The sequence below is a fragment of the Salminus brasiliensis genome, chromosome 2, assembly GCF_030463535.1.
Source record: "Salminus brasiliensis chromosome 2, fSalBra1.hap2, whole genome shotgun sequence".
Taxonomy (NCBI): domain Eukaryota; kingdom Metazoa; phylum Chordata; class Actinopteri; order Characiformes; family Bryconidae; genus Salminus; species Salminus brasiliensis.
Window position 1 is genome coordinate 59,588,605 of NC_132879.1, and position 20,899 is coordinate 59,609,503.

The following is a 20,899-nucleotide window of genomic DNA, read 5'->3' on the forward strand; positions in this document are numbered from 1 at the left end:
ACCGGGGTTAGGTTGGTGGTCGGGTTGGTCTGGTGGTTAGGTTGATGGTTGGGTTGGTCTGGGGGTTAGGTTGATGGTTGGGTTGGTCTGGGGGTTAGGTTGGTGGTCGGGTTGGTCTGGGGGTTAGGTTGGTGGTCGGGTTAGTCTGGTGGTTAGGTTGGTGGTCGGGTTGGTCTGGGGGTTAGGTTGATGGTTGGGTTGGTCTGGTGGTTAGGTTGGTGGTCGGGTTGGTCTGGGGGTTAGGTTGATGGTTGGGTTGGTCTGGTGGTTAGGTTGGTGGTCGGGTTGGTCTGGGGGTTAGGTTGATGGTTGGGTTGGTCTGGTGGTTAGGTTGATGGTTGTGTTGGTCTGGTGGTTAGGTTGGTGGTCGTGTTGGTCTGGGGGTTAGGTTGATGGTTGGGTTGGTCTGGGGGTTAGGTTGGTGGTCGGGTTGGTCTGGGGGTTAGGTTGGTGGTCGGGTTAGTCTGGTGGTTAGGTTGGTGGTTGGGTTGGTCTGGGGGTTAGGTTGGTGGTCGGGTTGGTCTGGGGGTTAGGTTGATGGTTGTGTTGGTCTGGTGGTTAGGTTGGTGGTCGGGTTGGTCTGGGGGTTAGGTTGATGGTTGGGTTGGTCTGGTGGTTAGGTTGATGGTTGTGTTGGTCTGGTGGTTAGGTTGGTGGTCGTGTTGGTCTGGGGGTTAGGTTGGTGGTAGGGTTAGTCTGGTGGTTAGGTTGGTGGTCGGGTTGGTCTGGTGGTTAGGTTGGTGGTCGTGTTGGTCTGGGGGTTAGGTTGGTGGTCGTGTTGGTCTGGTGGTTAGGTTGGTGGTCGGGTTGGTCTGGTGGTTAGGTTAGTGGTCGTGTTGGTCTGGGGGTTAGGTTGGTGGTCGTGTTGGTCTGGGGGTTAGGTTGGTGGCCGTGTTGGTCTGGGGGTTAGGTTGGTGGTCGGGTTGGTCTGGGGGTTAGGTTGGTGGTAGGGTTGGTCTGGGGGTTAGGTTGATGGTTGGGTTGGTCTGGTGGTTAGGTTGATGGTTGGGTTGGTCTGGGGGTTAGGTTGGTGGTCGTGTTGGTCTGGGGGTTAGGTTGGTGGTCGTGTTGGTCTGGTGGTTAGGTTGGTGGTCGTGTTGGTCTGGGGGTTAGGTTGGTGGTCGTGTTGGTCTGGTGGTTAGGTTGATGGTTGGGTTGGTCTGGGGGTGTTGGTCTGGGGGTTAGGTTGGTGGTCGGGTTAGTCTGGTGGTTAGGTTGGTGGTCGGGTTTGTCTGGTGGTTAGGTTGGTGGTCGTGTTGGTCTGGGGGTTAGGTTGGTGGTCGTGTTGGTCTGGTGGTTAGGTTGGTGGTTGGGTTGGTCTGGGGGTTAGGTTGGTGGTCGTGTTGGTCTGGAGGTTAGGTTAGTGGTTGGGTTGGTCTGGGGGTTAGGTTGGTGGTCGTGTTGGTCTGGAGGTTAGGTTAGTGGTTGGGTTGGTCTGGAGGTTAGGTTAGTGGTTGGGTTGGTCTGGGGGTTAGGTTGGTGGTTGTGTTGGTCTGGTGGTTAGGTTGGTGGTCGGGTTGGTCTGGGGGTTAGGTTGGTGGTCGTGTTGGTCTGGTGGTTAGGTTGGTGGTTGGGTTGGTCTGGTGGTTAGGTTGGTGGTCGTGTTGGTCTGGGGGTTAGGTTGGTGGTCGGGTTAGTCTGGTGGTCGGGTTGGTCTGGTAGTTAGGTTGGTGGTCGTGTTGGTCTGGAGGTTAGGTTAGTGGTTGGGTTGGTCTGGGGGTTAGGTTGGTGGTTGGGTTGGTCTGGTGGTTAGGTTGGTGGTCGTGTTGGTCTGGGGGTTAGGTTGGTGGTCGTGTTGGTCTGGTGGTTAGGTTGGTGGTCGGGTTGGTCTGGGGGTTAGGTTGGTGGTCGTGTTGGTCTGGGGGTTAGGTTGGTGGTCGTGTTGGTCTGGTGGTTAGGTTAGTGGTCGTGTTGGTCTGGCGGTTAGGTCGGGTTGGTCTGGGGGTTAGGTTGGTGGTCGGGTTGGTCTGGGGGTTAGGTTGGTGGTCGGGTTGGTCTGGGGGTTAGGTTGGTGGTTGGTTGGTCTTGGCTGTGTTTTATGTACTTTATGGTTTTCCTCTAGGCATGCTGGGGTCGTACCACACTTTCTGAACAGTAAATCTTGTTTAATTAAAGACAGGACAGGAGCTCCAGAAAGTATTATATTTTAATGATCAGTTGGACAGTAAGCACAGGTTCACCAGTTTCACTGATCACTACATAAACACCACAAACAGAATAAAAGAGAATCTAAGAAGCTGTTTTTCATTGTTTTCTATTATTTTATTAATAAAATGAGTCAGGCTTTCATCTCTTTACATTTTTTATCTCATCTCTTTCTTCACCTTACTGATAAAATTTGAACACTTCTAACACTAGACATCACTATGCAGTGTGTGTGTGTGTGTGTGTGTGTGTGTGTGTGTGTGTAAAGAGAAGTGCAGGCTGAATTAGGAAGCTGTGGAATCAGTAGAGAGTGATCAGGGCTGAATAACAGAGGCCTGCAGTAAAGGGTTCATCACTGCTGCTGCTCTGTAATGAACAGACTGAGCTGACCAGCAGATCTGATCACATGTTACTGAGGCTGGATGGTGTGTTGTGTATTTAGCTGAGCAGAAATGCTGAATGTGATGATCTGTGATTACTGATGGTACAACAGATCTTCATCCGGACACTTTTAGATGCATTTACCGGGAAACACCTGAAACCCTTCACTGTATAAATCGCTCAGGTCATAATCTAAGTCGCCTGGTCTTTCATACTTGAAAAGTTTATACTTTCTTTCTAATTCGCTATACATGATGTAGCCTCCAAACGTACACTTTTTATAGTTATCACAGCAGCAGTACGCAGTCCAGAAGTGAGTCGGCATGTTCACCTTCCCCTCGCCCACCGTGACCTTAAACTTTCCTCCACTCAGCACGACCCCTGTTACCACATAAGCATAATATCCTTTATTCACGCAGTTTTTCAGAACCTGCCTCACTTCATTTTCCACATTGCTGTACCAGGCGTTGTTGAAGTCGCATCTCTGAGGAGCTGCGTTGGTGAGGGTGAAGGTGCTCTCTGCAGCCATTTTTGAGGGAGCGTGGCAGTGAGGGTACAGGTGACCTCTATCATATCTGCCGCCATCATAGTCTGAGTTGTAGGCCTGTAGACCACTTTTCTTACTTTGCAGTTCCATCTCATCACTCCCTTCAATCTGTAACAGCGTTCAGCTGAAACTGGTTAAAGGTTAATGGTCTTAATAATCTTAATAATAAGGTCATTAATCTCTGGGAGAGTGTTTATAATTGCACAAAAAACACAGGATTCACTCAAAATATGGAGGGACACAGTACAGCTATGCCAGCTAACTAAATAACATTACACACAGAATGTTAAGAGGTGTCCTCTGGGACCCCCAAGTGGTCCAGTAGAATAAGGGACTGTCACTAAGACCAGAGGATCACTGGCTGAAACTTACATTTAAGATGCCTTTCACTTTCTAAGATATGACTTTCACATTTCTCATCTACCTTCCATCAGCAGTCAGGTTAGAAACAGTAAACTCTTACCTGAGCTTCGATCATCCAGGTAATATCAGGTCTGTTTATTGTACAGTCTGCTGTCCTCTGATACTGATAAGCAGAATACACTGGAATCTTCTCTGCAGTGTCGTACAGTGTAGCATAGTGAGATGTTCCCTGATATTTCTGACAGATCTTCTTGAAGCGATCACCTGCAATGGGAACCTGTGAAACCCCGCTGCCAACACCAAACACAGGTGGTTTTTCTTTCAGAAAGAACTGCTTGCATGCATTTAAGTCCATAACCACCTCTCCCAGAGCTCCCAGAGTGAGGAGCATCAGCACTGCAGCCACCAGCTTCATCTTCACACTCTTCTCCTCTCACAGTGTCCTCACACAGCTTCTGATGGAGCTCATATATCCTCACACTGGGAGGAGCTCAGAGCCATTCAGCCAAACACTGAGGATCATCCTCACAGGATCACATATTAAGGATCACATATTAAAGAACCTACAGTTCACATCCACCCACCAGCCTGCAGACCTGCAGGGGCAACAGCCATTTTACCAAAGACACCATCAGCCCTCATTTCACCAAATGTGTTACACATGCACATGCCAGACGTGGGCTAGAGGGGTATACAGCCCCCCAGCATTGAGGAGCTGTGGAGCAGTGGAAGAACTGTGTTCTCTGGAATAATGGTGGTGGAGCTCCATCCAGTACTTTTGGGATGGGGTGCGTTGGGGATGATGAGATGGAGTGGTAATCAGCAAACATCCAGACCTCATTAATAGTAGCTCTCATTGCTGAATGCAATCAAATCCTCACAGCAATGCTCCTCCAATATCCAGTAGAAAGTCTTCTTCTCTGGACAGTAGAGACAGTTACTCCAACACAAGCAGGATCTCTTTTAATACTCTTGATTTCAGAAGGAACAGTGAATGAGCAGTTGTCCCAATACTTTTGTCCACATAGTGAATCAGCTTGTACAACATTTTTATTCATCTTAGTTGCTTTTCTAAACACTGTAAAAACCTACAGACTGACAGAATTTCATGCCTTCATTTATAATGTAATAATCTTTTTTTTTTTTCAAGATAATGCAAAACTTAATTAAGTAATTTTTTAAACATTCGAGGCTTCCTTCCAAATTCTTGCCCCCTATACACACATGTTATGACAAAACGTATTGTGGCGTTTGATCAATGATTTTTATTTTATTTTATTAACAATATAGTCATAAATATACTAAAACCTCAATAATTAATAATAATAATAATAATAATAATAATAATAATAATAATAATAATAATTAATAAACAAAAACTTAATAATTAATAATTTTGTTTAATTTATTAATAATTCACCTCTGATAAATTCACATCATGACACATTTACATCATCATCAAAAAATGTAATTACATTATAAATTAATATCTTAAAATGCCTTATAATGTAAATTACATTATTGAGCAGTTAGAAACTAAATTTGTGCACATACTAGTATACACACATACACATATTCACATTCATTTACTATATATATAAACATGTACACACACACGCATATATATATATATATATACATAACACTGCTATCCAGTGAAAATCATGTATCTCCGTTATTGTCTGTTTTTATTTTTTCATGGTTTGAACCTTGTAGCTGCTTCTGTACACTGTGTACTACCTCACTGGACTCTATTTATCGCACATTGCACAACTTGCACACTACAGTCATTATTTATTATCCTCTGTCTGTACTGTGTTGTCTGTCCGCATTTGTTTGTTTGTGTTGCACTTGTGTCTTGTATGCACTGTCTATGTTGCACCATGGTCCTGGAGGAACGTTGTTTCGTTTCACTGTGTACTCTGTATGTAGTTGAAATGACAATAAACCCACTTGACTTGACTAAATCATTCTGGATGAATGGAACAATAGAAATGCTCCAAATTGCCTGAAAAAAACTCTAATATTACTTTAACTTCCAAAGTTAAGAGCATTTTTGCCTTCTCCTGTAAAGTCATTATAGATACATATTTTTTACTGGACAGCGACGATATACATCTATACACATTAACATATACATACATATACACACAAACATACGCATACACTCACACACACACAAGAGTGTACGCATTACTTGTATAAAGGGATGAATTTCTCTCAGTGAGGTTTGAGAGTCAGGTCTTTTTGCTCTTCAGAAATGATAAAACACTCCTACAGCCCTCTCCTTCCTCTGATGTCAGATAGGTGTACATTTACATCAGCACCACTAACTGAAACACTGCAGCAGGAGAACAAACAGGGCTCTGAGTGTATCAGTCTGTAGATCTGAATGAAGCTTCTGAGGGCCGTGAGATGCAGATTATGAGGGGATTATTAGGTTATTCAAACCAGTGTGTAAATTCTGTAAACCACTGACTGCTTGGTCTGTACCCATATGGAAATACAATATATGGCCATACTTGAACATGTGGAATGGGTATATATATATATATATATATATATATATATATATATATATATATATATATATATATATATATATATATATTCACTTGTATTTACAGATAAAGGTCAAGTTCTGCATCTTGTCCAGCCTTGTTTGAGTAACACATACTCATCAAATACACTATGTGTCCAAATATTTGTGGACACCCCTTTTAATGATGGCATTCAGGTACTTTAAGTTGCAACCATTGCTGACACAGATGTGCAAATGCACACACACAGCTTGTCTAGTCCCTGTAGAGAAGAAGTACTGCCAACAGAATAGGACTCTCTGGAGCAGATCAACCTCATGATCCTATTGGCTCCATGCTGCCTAATGCCAGGCATGGGCTAGAGGGGTATAAAGCCCCCCAGCATTGAGGAGCTGTGGAGCAGTGGAAGAACTGTGTTCTCTGGAATGATGGTGGTGGAGCTCCATCCAGTACTTTTGGGATGATTTGGGGGTTGGGGGTGAGGTGGGGTGGTGATCATCATTCAACATCTTGGCCTTATATAATATTAGCTCTTGTTGCTGAATGCAATCAAATCCTCACAGCAATGCTGCTTTATCCAAAATCTAGTACAAAGTCTTCTTCTCTAGACAGTAGAGACAGTTACTCCAACAGAAGCAGGACAAACTCTTTTAATACCACTGATTTCAGAAGGAACAGTGAATGAGCAGGTGTCCCAATACTTTTGTCCAGATCGTGTTGGTACCATTCTAAAATTCAAACTAGCTCTAGTGCTGTCCACACACACAGGGAGAATCCCTACAGAGATGTAAATGCATGCAAATGCTAGGAGACAATGCCCAGAAGGTCAGTAGGTGTCAGGGGTGAGTTCACACTGAAAGAAGTCCAAATTCTGACCCAAACGTCTGACATTTGTCCTACGTTTTGGTCATGAAGAACCATCATCAGTGAGTGTTGTGACCAGGGGTGCCGTTCTGATAAGAAGGGTGACAGATGTGTGAAGGTCATTTACAGCTTCTCTAGAATGCAGAACTGGGTTTTTATCTTGTCATAATAAAATAGGGACAAGCCTGTAGAACAATTCTGGTGGGTATATGACTCTTTTTGGGCCGAATTTTTAATCACAGTCCACATATTTTTGGCAAGGTTGAGGTCATTAAAATCTTAATTCCACATCACATCTGAGTGTGTGTTAGGGGTCACTGACCAACTGTGTCCAAGTTCCACCCATCTAGCTCATTCTTACGCAGAGCTGTTTGAACTGATGACCTTGGACTCGGCTCCAAGAGACATTCCTGACTTGTGTAAATTTACCATCTTTCTTCTCAGATCTGCTCTGAACTTCTCAGACGTTCTCATTGTATTGTGTGTTGGTCGATCCAATGAAGGCTTAGAGAAGCTGCAGTCCATCATGCAGTCCAACACACAACCGTCTTCAGGTCACGACACAGATCTCAGCAGCGTTAAGGTCAAGACTCTTCACTCTTGGCCGTTCCAAAACACAACCATTCAACCGTTGTTTAGTGGATGTACTTGTATGTTTCGGGTCATTACTGTGTTCCATCACCTAACATCTCTTCAGCTTCAGGTCATGGACTGCTGCTCTCCTGTAAAATGCACTGATCTATGCACTAATCGCATGGCATTGAGGCCCTGAGGCAGCAAAGCAGCCCCAAACCATGATGCTCCCTCCAAAAGGTTTCACAGCTGGGATGAGGGTTGGTGTTGGTGTGCAGTGCTTATCTCCCCCTAATTATAGCATTAAGCAATGATGTCAAAAAGTTCAATTTCTGTTTGATCTGTCCTTAAAATATTGTCAGTGGTCTGAAACGTTTTTTTTTTTAAGAGCAGAGACATCCTTTACGATGTGATTCCATGAGCACCATTCAGTGTTTCTCTAATAGTGGACACATAGACGAAGGTTTCTGCAGTTTGTAGAGTCAGCTTCAGTGTCAGACAGTGCTGAATTTGCCGGACTGTTTATTGACGTTCATGTAGGTCTTTAGCAATGCTACCTAGTGTGCCTTGATTTATTGCACAAAGCACCTGAGAAATCCCAGCCTCATCTATTTAACTGAAAACACCTATTACCAGTTAGCTCTTGGAGAAGTCATTAACAAAGAGTCTCACTTACTATTTTTAGCCTGCACTGTGGATGTTTCCTCAACTAGCTGAATAAAAGCTTGTTGGTTATTAGTTAGATGTTGTTAGTGTATATTCATCACAGGGGAAATAAGTGCTTTATTAAATTTAAAGTAATAGTTGATTAAATGTTTATAATAGAAACATTTTAATTGAAATGTAATAGTGGTGGTGTTGCTTCCTTTTGTGGGTACAAGGTGAGACCTGTAACCCATGCATCAAAAATAGACCCAGAGTGTGTTTATGTGCTAGACATGCCTGCATCCGGAGAAAGACTTCACTGACTAATACAGGAGCGTACTGCTTCTGAGGTGAAATTGGCTTGAAGAGCTTCTGTTAAGCAGATGCTGAGAATGGAGGGTGGGCCGCTGGTCTGGGGGTAAACAGGAGACCCCGACAATCAGTCTTTCTGTAGTCTGCCATGTCTTACAGATTTCAATTCAAACAAACGTAATTAAATGTATAAATGTTCCCTCTAAATCAGTCTGTGGCAACCCGGTCTGGCGGTTGCTCTGGTCTTCTGGCTGGTCTGGCAGCTGGTCTGGTGGCTAGTCTGGCGGCTGGTCTGGCAGTTGGTCTGGCTGTTGGTCTGGTGGTTGAGTTGGCATTTACCTACTTTTTACATACCATGATGCTTACATTTCCATAGACATGCTAGAGTTGTAACACTTTCTGAACAGTAAATATGGTTTGAATAAAGACACTCAGAGGAATTAATATATTATATTTATTACTCAGACAGTAAATCTTGTACATGTTCTCCCTATTCCATTTCAATGGCCACTACATGAACACCACATACCCATAAAAAATAAAAGAATGTATTAGCTAATGCTTCTTACATTTCATTAGATTTTTGAATCATGGCTTTAAATGTATTTATTTAATTATTCTCTGCTTCTGAACATGCTGACATGCTGGTCTACACTGTCGAGGAGGGTCCACCTCAATGCATTTCTGAAGGTTGATTGACTGATGTGTTGTGTGTAAATTTTGAGATGTAGACTCTTTCAGAGCTCTTCTAAAACTAGACCTCACCAAGTAAAAGAGTGCAGGCTGAAATAGGAAGCTGTGGAATCAGTAGAGAGTGATCAGGGCTGAATAACAGAGGCCTGCAGTAAAGGGTTCATCACTGCTGCTGCTCTGTAATGAACAGACTGAGCTGACCAGCAGATCTGATCACATGTTACTGAGGCTGGATGGTGTGTTGTGTATTTAGCTGAGCAGAAATGCTGAATGTGATGATCTGTGATTACTGATGGTACAACAGATCTTCATCCGGACACTTTTAGATGCATTTACCGGGAAACACCTGAAACCCTTCACTGTATAAATCTTTTAGCTTTTTATCGAAGTCGTCTGGTGTTTTAGGCTTATCAGGCTCATCATCTTCTCTATACATGATGTAGCCTTCAAACTTACAATTTTTATTATTCTGATCACAGCAGCAGTACGCAGTCCAGAAGTGAGTCGGGACGTTCACCTGTCCCTTGCCCACCGTGACCTTAAACGTTCCGCTACTCGGCACGACCCCTGTTACCACATAAGCAAAATATCCTTTATTCACGCAGTTTTTCAGAACCTGCCTCACTTCATTTTCCACTTTACTGTACCAGAACTTGTTGAAGTCGCATCTCTGAGGAGCTGCGTTGGTGAGGGTGAAGGTGCTCTCTGCAGCCATTTTTGAGGGAGCGTGGCAGTGAGGGTACAGGTGACCTCTATCATACCTGGCGCCATCATAGTCTGAGTTGTAGGCCTGTTTGCCGCTTCCCTTTGACCCCGAACCTAGCAGTTCCATCTCATTACTTGATCTTCCTTCGATCTGTAACAGCGTTCAGACGCAATATATAACATGTTGCTGGTTAATCTCTGTGATCTGACAGTTCAGCAAACAGAAATGTTCAAAAGACCAAGACTGATAAAACAGGACTTGAGATAAAAAGGGAAAAACAAAAGCCCAGGTTAGAATAAAAGGTTACATTCTGTAAAACAGGGCTGCAGCCTGTGTGAACTTGCTTTTCCCTTAATAACGTTACACATACGGCAACGGATGTTCATTTTTTTAGAATCATCTGAGAATGAGAAATATTAGACATACTGACAGGATTTTGTCGCATTTTCACATTTCTCATCTACCTTCCATCAGCAGTCAGGTTAGAAACAGTAAACTCTTACCTGAGCTTCGATCATCCAGGTAATATCAGGTCTGTTTATTGTACAGTCTGCTGTCCTCTGATACTGATAAGCAGAATACACTGGAATCTTCTCTGCAGTGTCGTACAGTGTAGCATAGTGAGATGTTCCCTGATATTTCTGACAGATCTTCTTGAAGTGATCACCTGCAATGGGAACCTGTGAAACCGTGCTGCCAACACCAAACACAGGTGGTTTTTCTTTCAGAAAGAACTGCTTGCATGCGTTTAAGTCCATAACCACCTCTCCCAGAGCTCCCAGAGTGAGGAGCATCAGCACTGCAGCCACCAGCTTCATCTTCACACTCTTCTCCTCTCACAGTGTCCTCACACAGCTTCTGATGGAGCTCATATATCCTCACACTGGGAGGAGCTCAGAGCCATTCAGCCAAACACTGAGGATCATCCTCACAGGATCACATATTAAGGATCACATATTAAAGAACCTACAGTTCACATCCACCCACCAGCCTGCAGACCTGCAGGGGCAACAGCCATTTTACCAAAGACACCATCAGCCCTCATTTCACCAAATGTGTTACACATGCACATGCCAGACGTGGGCTAGAGGGTTATACAGCCCCCCAGCATTGAGGAGCTGTGGAGCAGTGGAAGAACTGTGTTCTCTGGAATAATGGTGGTGGAGCTCCATCCAGTACTTTTGGGATGGGGTGCGTTGGGGATGATGAGATGGAGTGGTAATCAGCAAACATCCAGACCTCATTAATAGTAGCTCTCATTGCTGAATGCAATCAAATCCTCACAGCAATGCTCCTCCAATATCCAGTAGAAAGTCTTCTTCTCTGGACAGTAGAGACAGTTACTCCAACACAAGCAGGATCTCTTTTAATACTCTTGATTTCAGAAGGAACAGTGAATGAGCAGTTGTCCCAATACTTTTGTCCACATAGTGAATCAGCTTGTACAACATTTTTATTCATCTTAGTTGCTTTTCTAAACACTGTAAAAACCTACAGACTGACATAATTTCATGCCTTCATTCATAATGTAATAATCTTTTTTTTTACAGATTATGTAAAACTTAATTAAGTAATTTTTTAAACATTCGAGGCTTCCTTCCAAATTCTTGCCCCCTATACACACATGTTATGACATGTTATTAACAGTATAGTCATAAATATACTAAAACCTCAATAATTATTATTAATAATAATAATTAATAAACAAAAACTTAATAATTAATAATGTTGTTTAATTTATTAATAATTCACCTCTGATAAATTCACATCATGACACATTTACATCATCATCATCATCATCATCATCAAAAAATGTAATTACATTATAAATTAATATCTTAAAATGCCTTATTATGTAAATTACATTATTGAGCAGTTAGAAACTAAATTTGTGCACATACTAGTAAAATACTACAGTGAAAATCATGTATCTCCGTTATTGTCTGTTTTTATTTTTTCATGGTTTGAACCTTGTAGCTGCTTCTGTACACTGTGTAAATCATTCTGGATGAATGGACCAATAGAAATGCTCCAAATTGCCTGAAAAAAAACTCTAATATTACTTTAACTTCCAAAGTTAAGAGCATTTTTGCCTTCTCCTGTAAAGTCATTATAGATACATATTTTTTACTGGACAGCGACGATATACATCTATACACATTAACATATACATACATATACACACAAACATACGCATACACTCACACACACACAAGAGTGTACGCATTACTTGTATAACGGGATGAATTTCTCTCAGTGAGGTTTGAGAGTCAGGTCTTTTTGCTCTTCAGAAATGATAAAACACTCCTACAGCCCTCTCCTTCCTCTGATGTCAGATAGGTGTACATTTACATCAGCACCACTAACTGAAACACTGCAGCAGGAGAACAAACAGGGCTCTGAGTGTATCAGTCTGTAGATCTGAATGAAGCTTCTGAGGGCCGTGAGATGCAGATTATGAGGGGATTATTAGGTTATTCAAACCAGTGTGTAAATTCTGTAAACCACTGACTGCTTGGTCTGTACCCATATGGAAATACAATATATGGCCATACTTGAACATGTGGAATGGGTATATATATATATATATATATATATATATATATATATATATATATATATATATATATATATATATTCACTTGTATTTACAGATAAAGGTCAAGTTCTGCATCTTGTCCAGCCTTGTTTGAGTAACACATACTCATCAAATACACTATGTGTCCAAATATTTGTGGACACCCCTTTTAATGATGGCATTCAGGTACTTTAAGTTGCAACCATTGCTGACACAGATGTGCAAATGCACACACACAGCTTGTCTAGTCCCTGTAGAGAAGAAGTACTGCCAACAGAATAGGACTCTCTGGAGCAGATCAACCTCATGATCCTATTGGCTCCATGCTGCCTAATGCCAGGCATGGGCTAGAGGGGTATAAAGCCCCCCAGCATTGAGGAGCTGTGGAGCAGTGGAAGAACTGTGTTCTCTGGAATGATGGTGGTGGAGCTCCAACCAGTACTTTTGGGATGATTTGGGGGTTGGGGGTGAGGTGGGGTGGTGATCATCATTCAACATCTTGGCCTTATATAATATTAGCTCTTGTTGCTGAATGCAATCAAATCCTCACAGCAATGCTGCTTTATCCAAAATCTAGTACAAAGTCTTCTTCTCTAGACAGTAGAGACAGTTACTCCAACAGAAGCAGGACAAACTCTTTTAATACCACTGATTTCAGAAGGAACAGTGAATGAGCAGGTGTCCCAATACTTTTGTCCAGATCGTGTTGGTACCATTCTAAAATTCAAACTAGCTCTAGTGCTGTCCACACACACAGGGAGAATCCCTACAGAGATGTAAATGCATGCAAATGCTAGGAGACAATGCCCAGAAGGTCAGTAGGTGTCAGGGGTGAGTTCACACTGAAAGAAGTCCAAATTCTGACCCAAACGTCTGACATTTGTCCTACGTTTTGGTCATGAAGAACCATCATCAGTGAGTGTTGTGACCAGGGGTGCCGTTCTGATAAGAAGGGTGACAGATGTGTGAAGGTCATTTACAGCTTCTCTAGAATGCAGAACTGGGTTTTTATCTTGTCATAATAAAATAGGGACAAGCCTGTAGAACAATTCTGGTGGGTATATGACTCTTTTTGGGCCGAATTTTTAATCACAGTCCACATATTTTTGGCAAGGTTGAGGTCATTAAAATCTTAATTCCACATCACATCTGAGTGTGTGTTAGGGGTCACTGACCAACTGTGTCCAAGTTCCACCCATCTAGCTCATTCTTACGCAGAGCTGTTTGAACTGATGACCTTGGACTCGGCTCCAAGAGACATTCCTGACTTGTGTAAATTTACCATCTTTCTTCTCAGATCTGCTCTGAACTTCTCAGACGTTCTCATTGTATTGTGTGTTGGTCGATCCAATGAAGGCTTAGAGAAGCTGCAGTCCATCATGCAGTCCAACACACAACCGTCTTCAGGTCACGACACAGATCTCAGCAGCGTTAAGGTCAAGACTCTTCACTCTTGGCCGTTCCAAAACACAACCATTCAACCGTTGTTTAGTGGATGTACTTGTATGTTTCGGGTCATTACTGTGTTCCATCACCTAACATCTCTTCAGCTTCAGGTCATGGACTGCTGCTCTCCTGTAAAATGCACTGATCTATGCACTAATCGCATGGCATTGAGGCCCTGAGGCAGCAAAGCAGCCCCAAACCATGATGCTCCCTCCAAAAGGTTTCACAGCTGGGATGAGGGTTGGTGTTGGTGTGCAGTGCTTATCTCCCCCTAATTATAGCATTAAGCAATGATGTCAAAAAGTTCAATTTCTATTTGATTGTCAGTGGTCTGAAACGTTTTTTTTTTTAAGAGCAGAGACATCCTTTACGATGTGATTCCATGAGCACCATTCAGTGTTTCTCTAATAGTGGACACATAGACGAAGGTTTCTGCAGTTTGTAGAGTCTTCTGAAAGTCTTGCCCATTGTTCTTAACTGGACGTCAGCTTCAGTGTCAGACAGTGCTGAATTTGCCGGACTGTTTATTGACGTTCATGTAGGTCTTTAGCAATGCTACCTAGTGTGCCTTGATTTATTGCACAAAGCACCTGAGAAATCCCAGCCTCATCTATTTAACTGAAAACACCTATTACCAGTTAGCTCTTGGAGAAGTCATTAACAAAGAGTCTCACTTACTATTTTTAGCCTGCACTGTGGATGTTTCCTCAACTAGCTGAATAAAAGCTTGTTGGTTATTAGTTAGATGTTGTTAGTGTATATTCATCACAGGGGAAATAAGTGCTTTATTAAATTTAAAGTAATAGTTGATTAAATGTTTATAATAGAAACATTTTAATTGAAATGTAATAGTGGTGGTGTTGCTTCCTTTTGTGGGTACAAGGTGAGACCTGTAACTCATGCATCAAAAATAGACCCAGAGTGTGTTTATGTGCTAGACATGCCTGCATCCGGAGAAAGACTTCACTGACTAATACAGGAGCGTACTGCTTCTGAGGAGAAATTGGCTTGAAGAGCTTCTGTTAAGCAGATGCTGAGAATGGAGGGTGGGCCGCTGGTCTGGGGGTAAACAGGAGACCCCGACAATCAGTCTTTCTGTAGTCTGCCATGTCTTACAGATTTCAATTCAAACAAACGTAATTAAATGTATAAATGTTCCCTCTAAATCAGTCTGTGGCAACCCGGTCTGGCGGTTGCTCTGGTCTTCTGGCTGGTCTGGCAGCTGGTCTGGTGGCTAGTCTGGCGGCTGGTCTGGCAGTTGGTCTGGCTGTTGGTCTGGTGGTTGAGTTGGCATTTACCTACTTTTTACGTACCATGATGCTTACATTTCCATAGACATGCTAGAGTTGTAACACTTTCTGAACAGTAAATATGGTTTGAATAAAGACACTAAATTACCACTAAAGAGGAATTAATATATTATATTTATTACTCAGACAGTAAATCTTGTACATGTTCTCCCTATTCCATTTCAATGGCCACTACATGAACACCACATACCCATATCAAATAAAAGAATGTATTAGCTAATGCTTCTTACATTTCATTAGATTTTTGAATCATGGCTTTAAATGTATTTATTTAATTATTCTCTGCTTCTGAACATGCTGACATGCTGGTCTACACTGTCGAGGAGGGTCCACCTCAATGCATTTCTGAAGGTTGATTGACTGATGTGTTGTGTGTAAATTTTGAGATGTAGACTCTTTCAGAGCTCTTCTAAAACTAGACCTCACCAAGTAAAAGAGTGCAGGCTGAAATAGGAAGCTGTGGAATCAGTAGAGAGTGATCAGGGCTGAATAACAGAGGCCTGCAGTAAAGGGTTCATCACTGCTGCTGCTCTGTAATGAACAGACTGAGCTGACCAGCAGATCTGATCACATGTTACTGAGGCTGGATGGTGTGTTGTGTATTTAGCTGAGCAGAAATGCTGAATGTGATGATCTGTGATTACTGATGGTACAACAGATCTTCATCCGGACACTTTTAGATACATTTACCGGGAAACACCTGAAACCCTTCACTGTATAAATCTTTTAGCTTTTTATCGAAGTCGTCTGGTGTTTTAGGCTTATCAGGCTCATCATCTTCTCTATACATGATGTAGCCTTCAAACTTACAATTTTTATTATTCTGATCACAGCAGCAGTACGCAGTCCAGAAGTGAGTCGGGACGTTCACCTGTCCCTTGCCCACCGTGACCTTAAACGTTCCGCTACTCTGCACGACCCCTGTTACCACATAAGCAAAATATCCTTTATTCACGCAGTCGCTTTTCAGAGTATCTCTCACTTTGTCCTCCACTTTACTGTACCAGAACTTGTTGAAGTCGCATCTCTGAGGAGCTGCGTTGGTGAGGGTGAAGGTGCTCTCTGCAGCCATTTTTGAGGGAGCGTGGCAGTGAGGGTACAGGTGACCTCTATCATACCTGGCGCCATCATAGTCTGAGTTGTAGGCCTGTTTGCCGCTTCCCTTCGACCCCGAACCTAGCAGTTCCATCACATTACTTGATCTTCCTTCGATCTGTAACAGCGTTCAGACGCAATGTATAACATGTTGCTGGTTAATCTCTGTGATCTGACAGTTCAGCAAACAGAAATGTTCAAAAGACCAAGACTGATAAAACAGGTAGGTGAGATAAAAAGGGAAAAACAAAAACCCAGGTTAGAATAAAAGGTTACATTCTGTAAAACAGGGCTGCAGCCTGTGTGAACTTGCTTTTCCCTTAATAACGTTACACATACGGCAACGGATGTTCATTTTTTTAGAATCATCTGAGAATGAGAAATATTAGACATACTGACAGGATTTTGTCGCATTTTCACATTTCTCATCTACCTTCCATCAGCAGTCAGGTTAGAAACAGTAAACTCTTACCTGAGCTTCGATCATCCAGGTAATATCAGGTCTGTTTATTGTACAGCCTGCTGTCCTCTGATACTGATAAGCAGAATACACTGGAATCTTCTCTGCAGTATCGTACAGTGTAGCATAGTGAGATGTTCCCTGATATTTCTGACAGATCTTCTTGAAGCGATCACCTGCAATGGGAACCTGTGAAACCGTGCTGCCAACACCAAACACTGGTGGTTTTTCTTTCAGAAAGAACTGCTTGCATGCGTTTAAGTCCATAACCACCTCTCCCAGAGCTCCCAGAGTGAGGAGCATCAGCACTGCAGCCACCAGCTTCATCTTCACACTCTTCTCCTCTCACAGTGTCCTCACACAGCTTCTGATGGAGCTCATATATCCTCACACTGGGAGGAGCTCAGAGCCATTCAGCCAAACACTGAGGATCATCCTGTTCATCACATATTAAACAACCTACAGTAGTACAGAGCCCTCCGACCTTCACATCCACCCACCAGCCTGCAGACCTGCAGGGGCAACGGTCATTTTACCAAAGACATCATCAGTCCTTGTTTGACCAAGTGTGTTACACTGTGAGTTTACACATGCATAAAACTAGACACTCAGACTGAGTGAGGACTTTCCCTAAACTCTATTAGCTTACATCATCATTTTATTCATATTTTAATTAATAATGTCACAATATTTCACTGATATTTATTATGGGATGATAAACTGCCACAGTCTGACATTAGAGACATTATTATACAAGTTTAGCAAAGTGGTCAATCTCCCACTGTCTGCTCTGATTATCTGAGGTGGGTATTTTTTCCGTCTGTTCAGTCAAACTAAACTAAAATTGCTGTTAATTAAAGCAAGTAATTGTTTCCACATGAAGTTCCACATTTTATTTTGTTCAACTAATTTTGTGCAGTTTATATTGAAGCAATTAAGAATTTTAAGTGTCGTATTAAGTTTAGAGAGTGCCTTCCTCCCACCGATGTGTTCAAATATACATAATAGGAGATTTAATAGAATGAATACATGTAAAATTGCCAGCCTCCCGCCTCAGTATACAATAAACATTAATTAACCTAGAATTCAGGAGCCTAGGAGCTCTTAAGCACCAAAATTAAACAAAACATTTTGACATTGTTTCTTAGAATGACGTCTCAAAAGGAAAAAGGAAATACAATATAAAATGTAGCGTCTGAAATCAGATAACACTACGCAAACACTGCCAAACACCTGTGACCAGGGAAATCCGGGTAGAGGGAGCAAAGAGTGTCTGCTGGTGAATCAGTCAATTGTCAATTTATGCAAAGCAGGTGAATAAAGTCTACTCTTTACACACTTCCTCCTCCACCTGCCAGTAATAACACGCCACAGTACAGTCAATAACACTAATCACACACGGTGATCACTACCATAGAAACTCTCATAGAAAGCTGCCCTGAGCACACTTCACCTGTTTTGACTTATTACAGTCATCACGGCCTGATACCGATGGAAGACTGACTGTGATTGTGCAAAGTGGGCAATTTGTGAAAGGTTTGGATGGAAACCCGGCTGGAGATTTTAACTGACCTGCCTGTACTGCTGCTGGAGCATTTTCTCTTATGGTGCTTTAGCTCTATTGCAATACTCCATCTGCTGTTTCACTAATGCAGCTTTACCTGTAAATATGCACTGTGGCTGCACAACCATGCCAGGGTAGACTAAGGTAGACGTCTGTAAGACTGCTATGGGACGATTCACGCTCTGGGGGTCATGCACCTGTCATGTACCCTGACGCTTCTCTTCAACATCGAGAATCTGTTTATTGAAGATCATTCACACGGCCTGGAACAGGACTTCACAACCAGGATAAGGAGGAGATTGTCAACAAGGATGTGAGCGTATCTATAGCATGACCATGACTATGTTTCTCCACCACTGCACGCTAAATCAGTGGGTTCTTCAGTATTACAGCGCAGGGCTGATTTCTGATTTCTCAAGATGATCCAGTCTGAGACTGTTTTTCATGCTTGATATGAGGTTAACCTTGGATATTTAAATATACAGAAGTAATTAGCAATTGTTTGAAATCACCATTTCATTTTTACCAGGTGTGAAAAGGGATCAGTGACCTGACATTAGTCATAAGGTAGTGCTTCAGAAAGCTGGTCAGAGACTTCATCACTTGCTGTGCTGGACTCCATTAACCCACTCCAGTTTGCCTACTGCCACAACTGCCCTGCAGTGATGCCATCACTCACCTGCTCCACACTACACTGTCTCACCTGGACACCGGGGCCCCTTCCACATGTACCTGGATATTTTTGTGGAATTTCTGGTCCCACTTTGGTCAAAACTCTGTACTCTAGATGGAGATTATTGAAAGCTCTGGTGTTAGTGCTGTCGAGTTGGCGAGGAAAACAAGGCTTTATAAAAACACTGACGTCACAGAGCATGCATGTTTCTGCAGAATCTTAAACACCTCCTTACTCCCTATATAGTGAACTACATGAGCCATGGCGCTACAGCATCTTCACACAGAAGCAGTAGAGTTCAGATTTCCACACATAGACAGATAGATAGATCACTTTATCCTACAGGGAAAGTCAGTGTTTACAGCAGCAAAAGCAAACAAGAGAGCAGCATAATAAAGGCACTTAAATGTAGGTATTGTGATATACACTGAGGAGGAGGAGCTACAGTCTCTCATTAGGGTGAATATTAATAACTCTAAATGTAGGTATTGTGATATACACTGAGGAGGAGGAGCTACAGTCTCTCATTAGGGTGAATATTAATAACGCTCTAAATGTAGGTATTGTGATATACACTGAGGAGGCGGAGCTACAGTCTCTCATTAGGGTGAATATTAATAACGCTCTAAATGTAGGTATTGTGATATACACTGAGGAGGCGGAGCTACAGTCTCTCATTAGGGTGAATATTAATAACACTCTAAATGTAGGTATTGTGATATACACTGAGGAGGCGGAGCTACAGTCTCTCATTAGGGTGAATATTAATAATGCTCTAAATGTAGGTATTGTGATATACACTGAGGAGGCGGAGCTACAGTCTCTCATTAGGGTGAATATTAATAACGCTCTAAATGTAGGTATTGTGATATACACTGAGGAAGCGGAGCTACAGTCTTATTAGGGTGAATATTAATAACGCTCTAAATGTAGGTATTGTGATATACACTGAGGAGGAGGAGCTACAGTCTCTCATTAGGGTGAATATTAATAACTCTAAATGTAGGTATTGTGATATACACTGAGGAGGCGGAGCTACAGTCTCTCATTAGGGTGAATATTAATAATGCTCTAAATGTAGGTATTGTGATATACACTGAGGAGGCGGAGCTACAGTCTCTCATTAGGGTGAATATTAATAACTCTAAATGTAGGTATTGTGATATACACTGAGGAGGCGGAGCTACAGTCTCTCATTAGGGTGAATATTAATAATGCTCTAAATGTAGGTATTGTGATATACACTGAGGAGGCGGAGCTACAGTCTCTCATTAGGGTGAATATTAATAACGCTCTAAATGTAGGTATTGTGATATACACTGAGGAAGCGGAGCTACAGTCTTATTAGGGTGAATATTAATAAAGCTCTAAATGTAGGTCTTGTGATATACACTGAGAAGGCGGAGCTACGGTCTCTCATTAGGGTGAATATTAATAACGCTCTAAATGTAGGTATTGTGATATACACTGAGGAGGAGGAGCTACGGTCTCTGATTAGGGTGACTATTAATAACACTCTAAATGTAGGTATTGTGATATACACTGAGGAGGCGGAGCTACAGTCTCTCATTAGGGTGAATATTAATAAGCTCTAAGTGTAGGTGTTGTGATATACACTGAGGAGGCGGAGCTACAGTCTCTCATTAGAGTGAATATTTATAACTCTAAATGTAGGTATTGTGATATACACTGAGGAGGCGGAGCTACAGTCTCTCATTAGGGTGAATATTAATAACGCTCTAAATGTAGGTCTTGTGATCTACATTGAGGAGGCGGAGCTACAGTCTCTCATTACGGTGAATATTAATAACGCTCTAAATGTAGGTATTGTGATCTACACTGAGGAGGCGGAGCTATAGTCTCTCATTACGGTGAATATTAATAACGCTCTAAATGTAGGTATTGTGATATACACTGAGAAGGCGGAGCTACAGTCTCTTATTAGGGTGAATATTAATAAAGCTCTAAATGTAGGTATTATGATATACACTGAGGAGGAGGAGC

General features: G+C 42.2%; 1 protein-coding gene across 1 annotated transcript; it reads right to left on the minus strand.

Moving 5' to 3' along the window:
- Positions 1-15,230: 15,230 nt before the first annotated feature.
- On the minus strand, positions 15,231-17,029 carry LOC140550199 (endonuclease domain-containing 1 protein-like). The gene is made up of 2 exons (XM_072674040.1): positions 16,671-17,029; positions 15,231-16,316 (listed from the first exon to the last, which is right to left on the minus strand). Exons 1-2 carry the CDS (start codon positions 16,983-16,985, stop codon positions 15,780-15,782), a joined length of 852 nt encoding a protein of 283 aa, XP_072530141.1. The 5' UTR covers positions 16,986-17,029; the 3' UTR covers positions 15,231-15,779.
- Positions 17,030-20,899: the final 3,870 nt, after the last annotated feature.

Bases quoted from the DNA above. Each gene is read 5' to 3' on its own strand.
- LOC140550199 (XM_072674040.1), bottom strand. From the start codon at position 16,985: ATGAAGCTGGTGGCTGCAGTGCTGATGCTCCTCACTCTGGGAGCTCTG. The intron at 16,317-16,670 runs GTAAGAGTTTAC...ACGCTGTTACAG, and splicing joins CCTGGATGATCGAAGCTCAG to ATCGAAGGAAGATCAAGTAA.